The sequence below is a fragment of the Pagrus major genome, chromosome 19 (genome assembly GCF_040436345.1).
Source record: "Pagrus major chromosome 19, Pma_NU_1.0".
NCBI classification, from domain to species: domain Eukaryota; kingdom Metazoa; phylum Chordata; class Actinopteri; order Spariformes; family Sparidae; genus Pagrus; species Pagrus major.
Genome location: NC_133233.1, coordinates 3,781,222 through 3,794,639, shown reverse-complemented (window position 1 = coordinate 3,794,639; position 13,418 = coordinate 3,781,222). Strand labels below are relative to the sequence as shown.

Below are 13,418 nucleotides of genomic sequence, written 5' to 3'. Positions count from 1 at the left end.
AATAGATAGCACAGGAGAAATTGCTAAATTAATTCAAAAATGAATTTAAGTTAATCCTATCATATTTCCAAGGATCCAGAACTCATACAAAAATGGACATTTTAATATTTAGATGAAGCATATGGTAGAATCACACTATATTACGACCCGTGTCACAATCAATACATTTAGAATTAGTCGTACACCACAGTATGAAAAACCTAAATATTAAATCGGGAGGCCAAAGAGGAGACTCCACTCACACACACGTTCAAAACAAACAGTACAAGCTTTCAGAAATACCTTTTTTTTTAAATCTGTGAAGCATCTGCAGTTTACACAACAGCTCTGATCACAAGCATGATTTTAACATGATCAAAATAGGCCATTGTAGACGCACTGCTTTTATTTTGAAAACTCTGAGAGGAAGTGCCGTTGGGCCGCCCTCAGTGTCTCTGTGCTGCTGAAGTTGTGGTTAAAGTTTACCTCTCAGGTCTGTCTCATGAGCTCGGCTCTTTCACAAAGTTTGAGAGAGAGATGAGTGGACAGTCCGTCCCCGCGGACTTCTCAGGAAACATGTTGGACTTGGACGAGGACGACGACCTGGAGGTTTTCAGCAAGGTAAGGAAAAAACTGCCGAAAACAAGGCGACAGCTTCGGACGCTCAGCTTCAGACCGTCCCAGTGCCTCTGTCGCTACGTGGATCTGACCCTGGCACTGACAGACCCGCTTTAACTGGAACTGGTGGAAGAATAGAAAGCTCATGTCCTCTCCAGCCCGTGCAGAGTGTAGTCAGAGTCTGCGGTGCACATCGTGACCACACACTGTCACCTCAGGAAGGAACTTAGTAAATTTCCTGCATCAGCTGATGAGCTGACCTTAGGACCCGACTGCCAAACTCCCTACAGTTTTTAAATAATTCAGTGTTTCTTTGCTTAACTGCAGCATTTTACACCAGATGAAACACACCTATAAGTCCATCAGCTAGATTCACCTGTTAATCAAGCAAATGTCTTTAAACCTGACCGAACCATTCAGGTGGAACACTGTTTTGAATTGAATCCTTTAGAAGATTTGATAAAGTCCCAGAGTTATGTTTTAGGAGTTGTGTATGATGCACATAATAACCATAAATTGCATTCTATATGTGATTTGGTGCGACATTCTGCATGCAGGGAAGTCGCATGAATAGGGCCGGTCATATTTATTGTAGGCTGTAACAACTACTTATTTTTATGGTGGATTCTTTTTCATCATCCTCTACTAGCCAAATTATAAATGTCCACATGTAGAGCATTGACTCTAATGTGATACTGTCAAAGGTGTACTCAGGGTACAACATCACCAAGACAATTGGAGGATCATGGTTAGAAAGACTTTATTCTGCGTTTAGTTTTTTGTGTGTGTTTTTGTGCTGGCCTTAATTCAGGTCAGAATGTGAACAACGGGTCTCAAACAGTCTCACTCTGGAGCAACTGCAGCTCTGGTCTATTTAGTTGCAAATCAAGAGTCAGGCTCCATATTCAGGTACAGGGCTGCAGTCAGTATAGAGAGCCGAAGTCCTTCCAGTGGACCTCGTGAGAAGTATTTTTGAAAAAAAAAATTGTACAGCAGTCAATAGGGAGAGACAACTACATTTTTTATACCATTTGAATCGTGTCATGAATCAAACATATGATGTTTGTCAATTTAAAAGATAATTTTCAGTTTGTGTTAAACCGCTCAGTGAACTACATTGTCTCGCTCAACACGTCACTAACACCAACAAGGCCGCGGCCTCAGCTCAGAAAAGGTACTAAAAAAATGAAAATCACAGTAAATCTGCTCATATTGACAACTGCAGTTATGTGAAAGGAGAGTTGGTCAGTTCTGTGAGCTGCTAATATACAGGAGCAGCTCTGCAATGTTTAAGTTATGGATTTTGGTGACTGTTCAATGAGACAACGTCACTAATGCGACTGTTGGCTCTGTAGTCTTTATAATGATGTATTTTCACAGTCTTATAACTCAGACTTTGCAATAGCCCCGCAACGAAGGCTAGCCTCTACACTGCCTTTGTTTGTTCACACTGAACCAGCCAGCGTCGGCATAAAGCCGCTCCACTGTGTCATTTCATACAGCACGGCCTTGCGTAACCAAGTGAGGCGTGATGGTAAACGTCATGACGTTGAGATCTGGGAGGGGGGTTTAGCCTGTTATGTCTCAGCAAACTGTTTATAATCATATAGATGCTGTTATAATGTATTTTGATTGAGATCCTGACCCATCATGGAAAGTGATACGTTTTTTTGCTCGAAAGTATATCACATAATCGCTTTCAGTAAACATTCACACACACACTTCACAAAACGATTCTCAATGCACATCTCATTTAATTGCTGAAATGTGCTGTGGCACAGCCTGTGGAAACACGATCACTGTCTAGAACAACTGTGACGCTCAGATGTTACTTTTCATTACTTTACTACTTTGCTATGTGCATATGTAACATAAAGAAGAGAAATTTGCTTTCTTAAGGAAAAATCTAGCTGGGAAAATCAATATATTCTCATCCTCTAAACCTGGTTTCTTGTTTTTTTGATGGTTAAGAAATCGGCTTACTGGAGAAGGCCCACTGTAGTGTGGTTACTGTGCATGTAATCGCACTGTTATTTCAGCCTCAAGTAAGACATTGCTGAAATTAAATTCTCTTTTGAAATACTTTCCCAGCAAGAAAACGGTTTGTAACATCCCAGGGAACATTGATTTGGTGACGGCCCTACATTTTCGTTAAAATTCATATGACCATGTTTTTTGGACATCTAGGTTACATTAAACTGTTTTCCAACAGCTTTTCAATGAGAGTATTTCAAAGTGCAGTTACAGTTTCATCAGATTGAATTACAATCATTAAAATATTCAAACAATTTTTATGAGTAACGTAAAAAACTGATGAAATTTGTCTGGACATGCAAAGACCAAATCAGTGCTTGCTGGTTTTCGAGAAAGGAAAGAAAAAAAAGCAAGTCACAATCATTTTCTTTATATAGCCCAATATCACACATCTGATTGAGGAGCTTTTCAGTCTGAACAGCATATGACACTCACCATCCTAGTTTGAAATTTTACAGGAAATGTCCAACTATGGCTGTGGTTTCTGCTACATTAATTTCAAGTAAACAGCAGAGCATTTTCTATTCATCACCTACACCACAAAAGGAGCACTCACATCCAGGCGATGAGGGATGTAGAGGCCACTGCCCGACAGCTCCTCATAGCTGCCCGTCAGGTGTGTTGCACGGTGCAGGGTATCCTGTCACAGACAAAACACACCCACAAGTTTCAGTACAAATGTCAGCATTTGGATAGCTAAACAAATGTTTATGCTACCAGCTAAAATGACAACAGGCTGAACATAGGAGTGATGGTGTCCACAAACCTCTGTTTTCCTGCTATTTAAATAACAGTTGTTTTTAGGCAATGCAACCACTAAACATTGTGGCATTCTGACCGAGATGGGCCCGGTGTAATCAGGGGGTTAGGCTGGCCTTTTATTGTGACCAGTCCAAGGCACATGAGTGCTGTTGATCTCCAGATCACAGGTCACAAATTAGTTTTGAATTGATAGATTTTATGACCTTAGACAGCTGATATTATGAGCTATCATATATGTAGTTATCTGACCAAAAATAAATACTTTATTAAGCATTGTAATATATTTTAAAAGAAACCACAGCCAGCACATGACATTTAGTGCAAATGTTCACATACTTATTGAGAAAAGATAATACTAGAAAGTTGGATTGAAAGTTGTCTCTGATAACCCCCAAATAAGATGAATAAAGTTGCTGAGTGACTATTGATGTCAGTGAGGTTGGGTTTACAGTTCTAGTAAATATGAATATACAGTGCATTCAGAAAGTATTCAGACCCCTTCACTTTTTTTTTTACATATTGCTATGTTGCAGCCTTATGCTAAAATCATTTTAATTATGTTTTTTCCTCATCAATCTACACTCAATACACCATTATGACAACGCGGAAACATAATCTTAGACATTTTAGCAAAATTTTTTAGATAGGAAAAACTGAAATATCACATTGACATAAGTATTCAGACCCTTTACTCAGTACTTAGTTGAAGCACCTTTGGCAGCGATTATAGCATTGAGTCTTCTTGGGTATGACGTGACAAGCTTTGCACACCTTGATTTGGGGATTTTCCGTCGGTGGACAGCCATTTTCAGGTCTCTCCAGCGATGTTCTATTGGGTTCAAGTCAGGGCTCTGGCTGCGCCTCTCAAGGACATTCACAGAGTTGTCCTAAAGCCACTCCTGCTTTGTCTTGGCTATTTGCTTATGGTCATTGTCCTGTTTGACGTTCTGAACGCTCTGGACCAGGTTTTCATTAAGGATAAATCTGTACTTTGTAAATCTGTACAGTCACCCAGTCCCTGCTGCTGAAAAACACCCCCAAAGCATGATGCTGCCACCACCATGCTTCCCCATTTGGATGGTATTGGGCAGGCAATTAGCGGTGCCTAATTTCCTCCAGACATGACTCTTAGAATTGAGGCCAAACAGTTCAATCTTAGTTCATCAGACCAGAGAACCTTGTTTTTCTCAGTCTGAGTGTCCTTTAGGTGCTTTTTTGCGAACTTTCACTCAGGAGAGGCTTCCGTCTGGCCACTCCACCATAAAGGCCAGATCTGTGGAGTGTTGCAGTGATTGTTGTCCTTTTGGAAGTTTCTCCCATCTCCACACAGGATTTCTGGAGCTCAGAGTGACCATCGGGTTCTTGGTCACCTCTCTTGCCAAGGCCCTTCTCCCCTGATTGCTCATTTGGCCGGGCAGCCAGCTCTAGGAAGAGTTCTGGTTCTGTCTTCTTCCATTTAAGAACTATGGAGGCCACTGTGCTCTTGGAGACCTTCAATGCAGCAGACATTTTTTTATAGCTTTCTCCAGATCTGTGCCTCGACACAATCCTGTCTCTGAGCTCTGCAGGCAGTTCCTTCGACCTCATGGCTTGGTTTTTGCTCTGGTATGCACTGTCAGCTGTGAGACCTTTTATATAGACAGGTGTGTGCCTTTCCAAATCATGTCCAATCAATTGAATTTACCACAGGTGGACTCCAGTCAAGGTGGAGATTGAAACATCTCAAAGATGATCAAGCGAAATGGGAGGCACCTGAGCTAAATTTCAAGTGTCATTGTAAAGGGTCTGAATACTTATGTCAATGTGATATTTCCATTTTTCCTTTTTGATAAATTTGCAAAAATTTCTGAAATTCTGTTTCTGTCATTATGGTGTATTGAGTGTAGATTGACGAGGAAAGAAAATTGATTTAAACAATTTTACTGAATACATTCTGAATGCACTGTATGTAATGGATATGATTTACATAAATGTTGCTATAGGGCTCCAATTCTACTGAAACTCATTAACTCTATTACTATAACAACTGATCCACTACTGACAAAGCTGAAGCACTGATGTGAATACAGTTATTTTTAACTGTGTGGATACATTTGGCTCAGGTAGTTGAACATGTTTTAAATGTAATATATGTGCAGCAAAAAGCCATATGGCGCTATCACAACTTTTTCACCAGCTCAGACTCCCTCTGCCTATGCACTATGAAATTTGTGGTGCCTGGAAAGAGAGGTAGAAGTCACTGCTTCATCCTCTCCTCGGCTATTACCATAGCAACCAGTTCATCACAGAAATAGATGTTAGTTGTAGCTATTCGTTTCTCCATATTATTTGGTTTTAATAAACTTAAGTTGGTTTCAGTAGAAATTAGAAATAGACCATGGGCTGCCATGTATCCATCAACAGACTGAGCTGTGTCAGGACTTCCCAGAAAAAGAAACAGGGTGAGGGCTCCCTGCTACAGATGTATGGTCGAATGATAACAAGACTAACTGGGGGGGAGAAATTGTCGTGTTTGTCATCATCCTTTTAGTGTGGAGCAGTGTAAGGGAGTGGGGCTCTGGGTTGTCTGCTGACCACAGCAGCATCTCAGCTGTTGTTACAGAACACAGACCTGCAGGCAGCACACTTATGGTTCACTGCTGTTTAAAGTTTAAAGCTGCATAAACTGTATCATTTGAATGTGACAAATCCACTGTGAAAAGGCCAGTGCTTACAAATGAGTCAGACAGATGTCAGCATTTGATATTACATAGTATCTTAAATATGGCCACTTTATTATTAGTTGGCAACCTGTTTTGTTGCCATTATAACCCCAGAGTTAGTGATTTTTTCAATGTCATTATAATCGTTTAAAGAAATACCTGCACCTATAATAAACTTCCAGTGAAAAAATTCTCAAGGTCCAAAGTTTTAAAAATCTCTTGACCACATAAAAACATACCAATTAAATTTTTCACTGAATTTTTAGGATTAATGGCTTGTGAAACAATTAGAGGAATGGCAGTAAATGATATTATATGTTAAAAACTAGGCCGTTTTTTGAGTTATGTACTTGGTTGCCTGTCGTTATAATTCTCAGGAGAGGGTCAGAGTTTCAGGGTTGAAATCTGTAAAACTTTAAAACATCACCTAGTCTGTGAGCATGACCATGTGCCTGAGTCACTTGCCCTTTTCACACAGAGTTGCTGCATTATCGCCGCAGTGGCGGTTCGCCAATTCTCCGCTGTTGTTGTTCACACAGAGCCAGGCAGCTCTGGTGTAAAGACAAACCAGTGTGTAATTCACACAGAAAGCCAGCGCTGTGGATCCAAAAGAGGCGTGATGGTACACGTCATGATGATGACTGTTTTGTGTTTTGTTCAACGTGTTTCCCCCCAGTGTCCACCTGTTAATCTGAACATGTACCTGCTGACTGTTTATTATCATATGGATGCAGTTATAATGTGCTGTGATTGGGATCCTGACCCACCATGCATCCTGGAAAGTGACAGTTACGTTTTCTGCTCTAAATTACATAATTACATAATCACCATCAGTAAACAGGACACTGTCTGACTCTCTCACTTGTGGAGAGGGATGCTGTTTTCTGGGGGCAAGTTCACTGAAGTCAGTGAATATATTACTTGAATCATTTCAGAGCTGTAGAACCCCTTCAACCTCTTACTAAACTCAGCACTCACCAGAAACTCTGGTTCTCTCTCCTCCTCTCCTCTCTGTAACGCCTAACCTTTCTTCTAGTGACATTTGTGCTATCACTGCTGGTCTTTCTACTCTCAGCTGCTTGGAATGTTAATCTATAATCTTGGAATCAAATCTTATTTTACTGTTGATCATACTGCTGTAAATTGCTCTGGGTTAGAAAATAGAGAACAGTTTTAATCTTTATCGCTGAATGTACAGCACACCGTGTGAAAGAGAGGGAATGGACTAATTGGGGATTAATCCAGTCCAAATTTTACTGAGCATATTTAGACTGTTAAATTCTTACCCCACACACCATCTGGATAGGTCTGCAAATTGAAAATGTGCCCACAGGCCCCAGATGGCTCCCAGAGTTAGTAATCAAAGATAAACTGGGTGTATCACTGTTAAAATTCCTTACTTCTGAAAGTAATAGAAGTAAGGCTTCTAAAATGATAATTATTAGCTCCTTAAAATGTGTCTTTCCATGCAATGAAAGACACATTTTGGAAGCAAAGATTATAGTATAACTGTAGTGTGTAATATATTTGATCTTAATGACCGTAAACATACAGTATCTGCATTTCTGTTCAGAAAGTTGTTATTTCTCAGTCAAAATATACTAATACTGTACGGCTGAACAATTAATACACTCTACTGTATCTCATTTTTAGGTGACTATTCTGTAAAGTTTTCATTACTGGAGAGATCCGTTGGGTTGGGCAATATATCAATGTTGTATCGTTATAGTGATATGAGGCAATATATCATGTTGGATTTTGGTTATTGTTATATTGTGATATGTCTAAGTGTTGTCATTTCACTGCCTTGGCAAAGAGGTGTTATGTTTTAGGGTTCGCTGTCCATTTGTCCCTGCCACTTGGACCCAAGGATGAACTGATTAGACTTTGGTGGCCAAAGGTCAAAGTAATTATGACCTCATGGCGCCATTTTCTCATGAACCCAATATCGCAGAAACACATTGAAAAATGAGAATTTCTTTAAATTTGGTAAAATTGTCCAGCATGACTCAAGGATGAAGTGATTTGAATTTATTTGCCAAAGGTCAGAGGTCAAGATCGCTGTGACCTCAGAAAACACCTTTTTGGCCATAACTCAGAAATTCACACGATAATTACGATAGTATTTGAAAGACGAATGTCTAATAGGATAAAATGATGAAGTTATGACATTTGATATCCAAAAGGTCAGAGGTTAAATGCACTGTGACATCACAATATTCTGCAAAAAATGTTTTGGCTCTTATTCAGCACCATGGCTCTGGAACAGCAACTTGACCTAATGTGCCAGGGCATACCACTGCAATGTGGTAATCTATGTTTTTTATTTATTTTGTTCTGGCCATTATTCAGCACCACAGCTCTGGAACAGTAATTTGACTGGTAAGCAGAGGCATACAACAGTGATGCTGTATTTCTAGTTTAAAAGGATGTATAACAGCAAAGTGATGTCATTTTATTATTTTACCAGACTCTTCTACTTGTTCTCATACTTGTTTTTCCCCATTACTGATGATGATTTGTTGGAAATTATCATTTAAGTCCAATAGTCATCCCAAAATATTTTTGCAGTATTGATATTGAGGCATTTGGTTGAAAAAAAAATTGATTTTGCTGCCCAGTCCTTGTATTTATGAAGTGCTTTCAAGGAGATTTTAAAATATCCACTTATAGTGTGTATCTGAATATAGTCTCTTTAATGTAGAATGTTTCAATAAAAAGAAAACAGAAACAAAATCTAAGTTGTTTAAACACAGCAATGGTGAGCAGGAAAAAATGTAATCTTTTCTGACAAAAACGCCTTGCTTTTACTGTAAAAAGTTGTGTAGCCTCCTGTGTATAATTTGATTCAAAGAAGATGATGATGGTTGAAAGTACCTTTTGCAACTCTGGAACCATAGATTAGTACAACCGCCTAAAATATCAGAGGAAGGCCAGAAAAACTTGTGGAGCTCTTCTAATGGCACTTTTGGCCACTCAAAGTGAAACCATGCTGCGTGTTTAAAGCAGGTAGCCCTGCTGTAATGGTATTCAAATCTCTGCTGGGCTGGGTTGATAAAGTCTAACCAAGTCACGCCTTGACTCCAGTTTTTATTTCTCCTGTAGCCAACCAGTGGAAACTGGAAGGTTATTATTCCTGCCAAGAAATGAACAAAACAGCCACCAATAAAATGCTGGGTTGTTGTTTTTATACTTGGATTTTTGTATGGATTAAACAAACAATATAAAATCTGTCAATATCTGAGTTTGACAGGTGCTGGCAGATGGATTTTGTTACGTTAAGATAGACATGAGGATGGTATCAATCTTCTCATCTGACTTCTACTGGTAAGCAAATAAATGAAATTATTACTTTAATACAGTGTAACCAAGGAGCCCTAAAATGATCAGAGCACTGATAGCATTGCCCTGACACCTTTACTGAATTCTATGTTATTGATGGGTGCTTTTAGCTTTAGCGCAAATTTGGCTACACTGCTGGTTGGGTCTGTGGAAAAAAGGATACAGGACTTTATGATAGTGTGACCTACTGTGTGTGATAAATTAGAGGCCTTTCAAGTAAATGCGATATAGAGTTAATAATTACTGTATATCAGTAGCCAGCCTACTTTACATCTGATAGAACATAGGCTTATTGTTCTTGGCAGGTTGTAGGGCTGACTTGAAATTCAAATCTCAGACTTGAGTGGATTTGTTGGGTGCAATGGCGTGAATCAAATTTTGGTAGGAAGGTCATACAGTTTCCGTGACACTGCAGCCAAAAGGTTCTAGAAGTCTGGTAGAGGTTGCTATGATGGTTTTTACTACAATCAGGTCAAGCCCCCATGTACGACTGTCAAAGCAAACTGCAAAGAATGTCACTTGCTTGAATGTCACAATTTGCTTCAACAGATCCAAACAGAGTTCACACAGAGTACCAGTCTGGTACCCGATTTCTTTTTGGCCAACTTGAAACTTGTAAACCTGTTTGTGTAGAAGTGATTCAATGAATTATACAAATGGGGAGACTTTCATGGTTATGCACTCTGTTGTTCACACAGTAAAAGTGACAGGCCTTAAGGAAGTTGTGTTTGCTGTGGACATCACTATTGGCTAACAGTAGCATCCTCTCATTGGTTCAGAACACATCCCTGGCAGATGGGAGTCCCATGCCCAACTCTCCTAGCTCCATGGTCAACCAGTACAGACTGGAGGAGGATGAGGAGGAGCAGCTGGATGCCAACACCAAAGACCTCTTTATTGCCGTCGATAACCCAGAGAGCCATGTCACTGCCATTGAAACCTTCATCATGTACAGAGTTGTGACCAAGGTGAGGATATTGTATTGTACATGTCTGTATGCAGAGGCCTAAGAGTAAAGGCATTTTATCAGCTTTCTTAACTCAGGAAATTATTTCTAGCTCTGCTGATATTTTGGAGAGCTGCAGAGTAGTGCTAATCTGTTAGGGGCTGCAGAAGATCATGGTCAGAAAGAACTTTGCTTGGGAAGAGAGATGTTTTTTTCATTAATGCTGAATGACCATGTTCTTATTAAAAGATGCCACAAAGGCAGAAATGTAATATTTGTGACACACCTTGTTGCAATCAGACCATTAACAAGTAAAACACATGCCGTCTCTGCTAAAACCAAGATCCTCAGTCTCAGTAATTTTGTAACAAGGAAGTTGAAGCTTTGCAGAAGTGATGATTCATTCACAAACAATAGTTCTGCCTTTAGATATCATGCAGATTCAGTTGATTCACCACCACTCTGTGAAGTCCTGGAAAAAACAATGCTACACAGCTTTGTTGGACGATAATTTGACAGTCACAAATGGCTGACAAGTATTCACTTACAGTCTACTGGGCAAATTGCATATTTTTTGCATCATACTATTACACACATTACTCTCTACCCACTCTACAGCGGGTGATGATTAAAACTGCCCACAAGATCATTGGTAACCATCTACAGAGCATCAGTGACATTAGTGAAGTGAGATCTCGGCACAGAGCCCAAAGGATACTAAAAGACAACTTTGCATTGCATTCATTGTACAGCCCTTTGTTGTAGAATAAATAATACCTTGCACCTTCAATATAACCAAGAGAAGGTAGTTATTAGAACTGCCCCTTAAACATTAATGTTTCTGATCATTAGTTTAGGATTCCCTGCTTCAAACCTTATGTGGGGGTGGCTGTGGCTCAGGAGGTGGAACAGTCATCCACCAATTGGAGGGTCGGTGGTCCGATCCCCAGCCCCTGCAGTCTACATGACAAACTGTCCTTGGGAAAGATACTGAACCCCAATTTGCTCCCAGTGGCTATTCCATCGGTGTGTGAGTGTGTATGAATGGTTATTGCTCCCGATAAGCAGTTGGTGACTTGCATGGTAGCCTCTGCCACCAGTGCATGAATGTGTCTGTGAATGCTGACTTGAGTTTAAAAGCACTTGAATGGTCACTTAGACTAGAAAAGCCAGATATACAGTCCATTTACAATTTACCATGTTGTCAGGCGAAGCAACAGATTTATTTTTCTGCTTCACTGTACACAAAGCAGCAGAAAAACAGTAAGGCTTTACAAAGCTAGTCTTGTTTCAAAATGACCTAACAGTAAATCTAACTGTGATGGAAATGGGGAGAGGGGGGATGAAACATTTGTAGAAAGGAGGTCAGAGCTTTGCTATGTACATGTTTCTTCAACCTCTTAGTCAGGAGTGTTTTAGTCGTACAGTAGTTTAACTTTCAGTGCAATTCCTAGGACAAATCCCAGTACGCTTGATAAATATGGGCTCATGTATGTTTGTCATGACAACACTACCACCACCTGACATACCAGGGATAAAGCTTTATGGTGTCTTGGTAATGATTTGCAACTACTCTCTCCAGACCACACGGAGCGAGTTTGACTCCAGTGAGTACGAGGTACGGAGGCGCTACCAGGACTTCCTGTGGCTCCGAAGCAGACTGGAAGAAAACCACCCAACACTAATTGTCCATGTATGTATCAGCTTACAACATCATCTCCTGAACACTTCTGTGCTGCTGCCACTTGGACCAGTTTTGGATGATTACCACATCACACGTCACACACACTAAACATTCATTCATTTTTGCACTGTATGAGAATCAACATGAAGAGACATGACATTTTTTTTATTTAACTTTGATATCTTCTAAGTCATTAGGACAGGTTACAACAACTTATCTGAATTGGAATACGTTTATTGTACAGTATATGCACATTCACGATTCAAATTGTCTTTTAATTTTAAGGTCATGATTCGATTCAATTAAAAGAAATTGAATTCAGTAGTGACGCCTCTGCTGTTGGTCTGTATTTATAAAGACCCACAAAGCAGTCTTTGTGCGCTTGCACAAAGTCAGGGATTTTGTAGGATTGTAGTCAGGTGTATGATCAACCAATTATACCAAACAGGTGCTAATGATCATCAATTTCACATGTAGGTTGAAACACAGTCATTAACTGAAACAGAAACAGCTGTGTAGGAGGCTTAAAACTTGGTGAGGAACAGCCAAACTCTGCTACCAAGGTGAGGTTGTGAAAGACAGTTTCATGTCACAGGTCATACACCATGGCAAGACTAAGCAGAGCAACAAGACACAAGGTAGTTATACTGCATCAGCAAGGTCTCTCCCAGACAAAGATTTAAAAGCAGACTGGGGTTTCAAGATGTGCTGTTCAAGCTCTTTTGAAGAAGCACAAAGAAACAGGCAACATTGAGGATCGTAGACGCAGTGGTTGGCCAAGGAAACTTAGTGCAGCAGATGAAAAACACATCAAGCTTATTTCCCTTTGAAATCGGAAGATGTCTAGCAGTGCCATCAGCTCAGAACTGGCAGAAACCAGTGGGACCCAGGTATAACCATCTACTTTCCGGAGAAGTCTGGCCAGAAGTGGTCTTCATGGAAGAGTTGCAGCCAAAAAGCCAGACCTCCGACATGGAAACAAGGCCAAGCGACTCAACTATGCGTGAAAACATAGGAACTGGGGTGCAGAAAAATGGCAGCAGGTGCTCTGGACTGATGAGTCAAAATTTGAAATATTTGGCTGTAGCAGAAGGCAGTTTGTACGCCGAAGGGCTGGAGAGCGGTACAATAATTAGTGTCTGCAGGCAACAGTAAAGCATGGTGGAGGTTCCTTGCAAGTTTGGGGCTGCATTTCTGCAAATGGAGTTGGAGTTTTGGTGGATTAATGGTGTCCTCAATGCTGTGAAATACAGGCAGATACTTATCCATCATGCAATACCATCAGGGAGGCGTATGATTGGCCTCAAATTTATTCTGCAGCAGGACGACGACCCCAAACACACAGCCAATG

At 40.2% G+C, this 13,418-nt stretch overlaps 1 protein-coding gene across 1 annotated transcript in view; it reads left to right on the top strand.

Annotated features, from left to right (window-relative positions):
* Positions 1 to 438: 438 nt before the first annotated feature.
* Positions 439 to 13,418, top strand: part of snx7 (sorting nexin 7) — a 59,129-nt gene continuing 46,149 nt past the window's right edge. Inside the window, exons 1-3 of the mRNA XM_073488381.1 lie at positions 439 to 600; positions 10,217 to 10,405; positions 11,966 to 12,076. Of these exons, the coding sequence (XP_073344482.1) occupies positions 517 to 600; positions 10,217 to 10,405; positions 11,966 to 12,076 (384 nt within the window). The 5' untranslated portion in view covers positions 439 to 516. The remainder of the gene's footprint in view (positions 601 to 10,216; positions 10,406 to 11,965; positions 12,077 to 13,418) is intronic.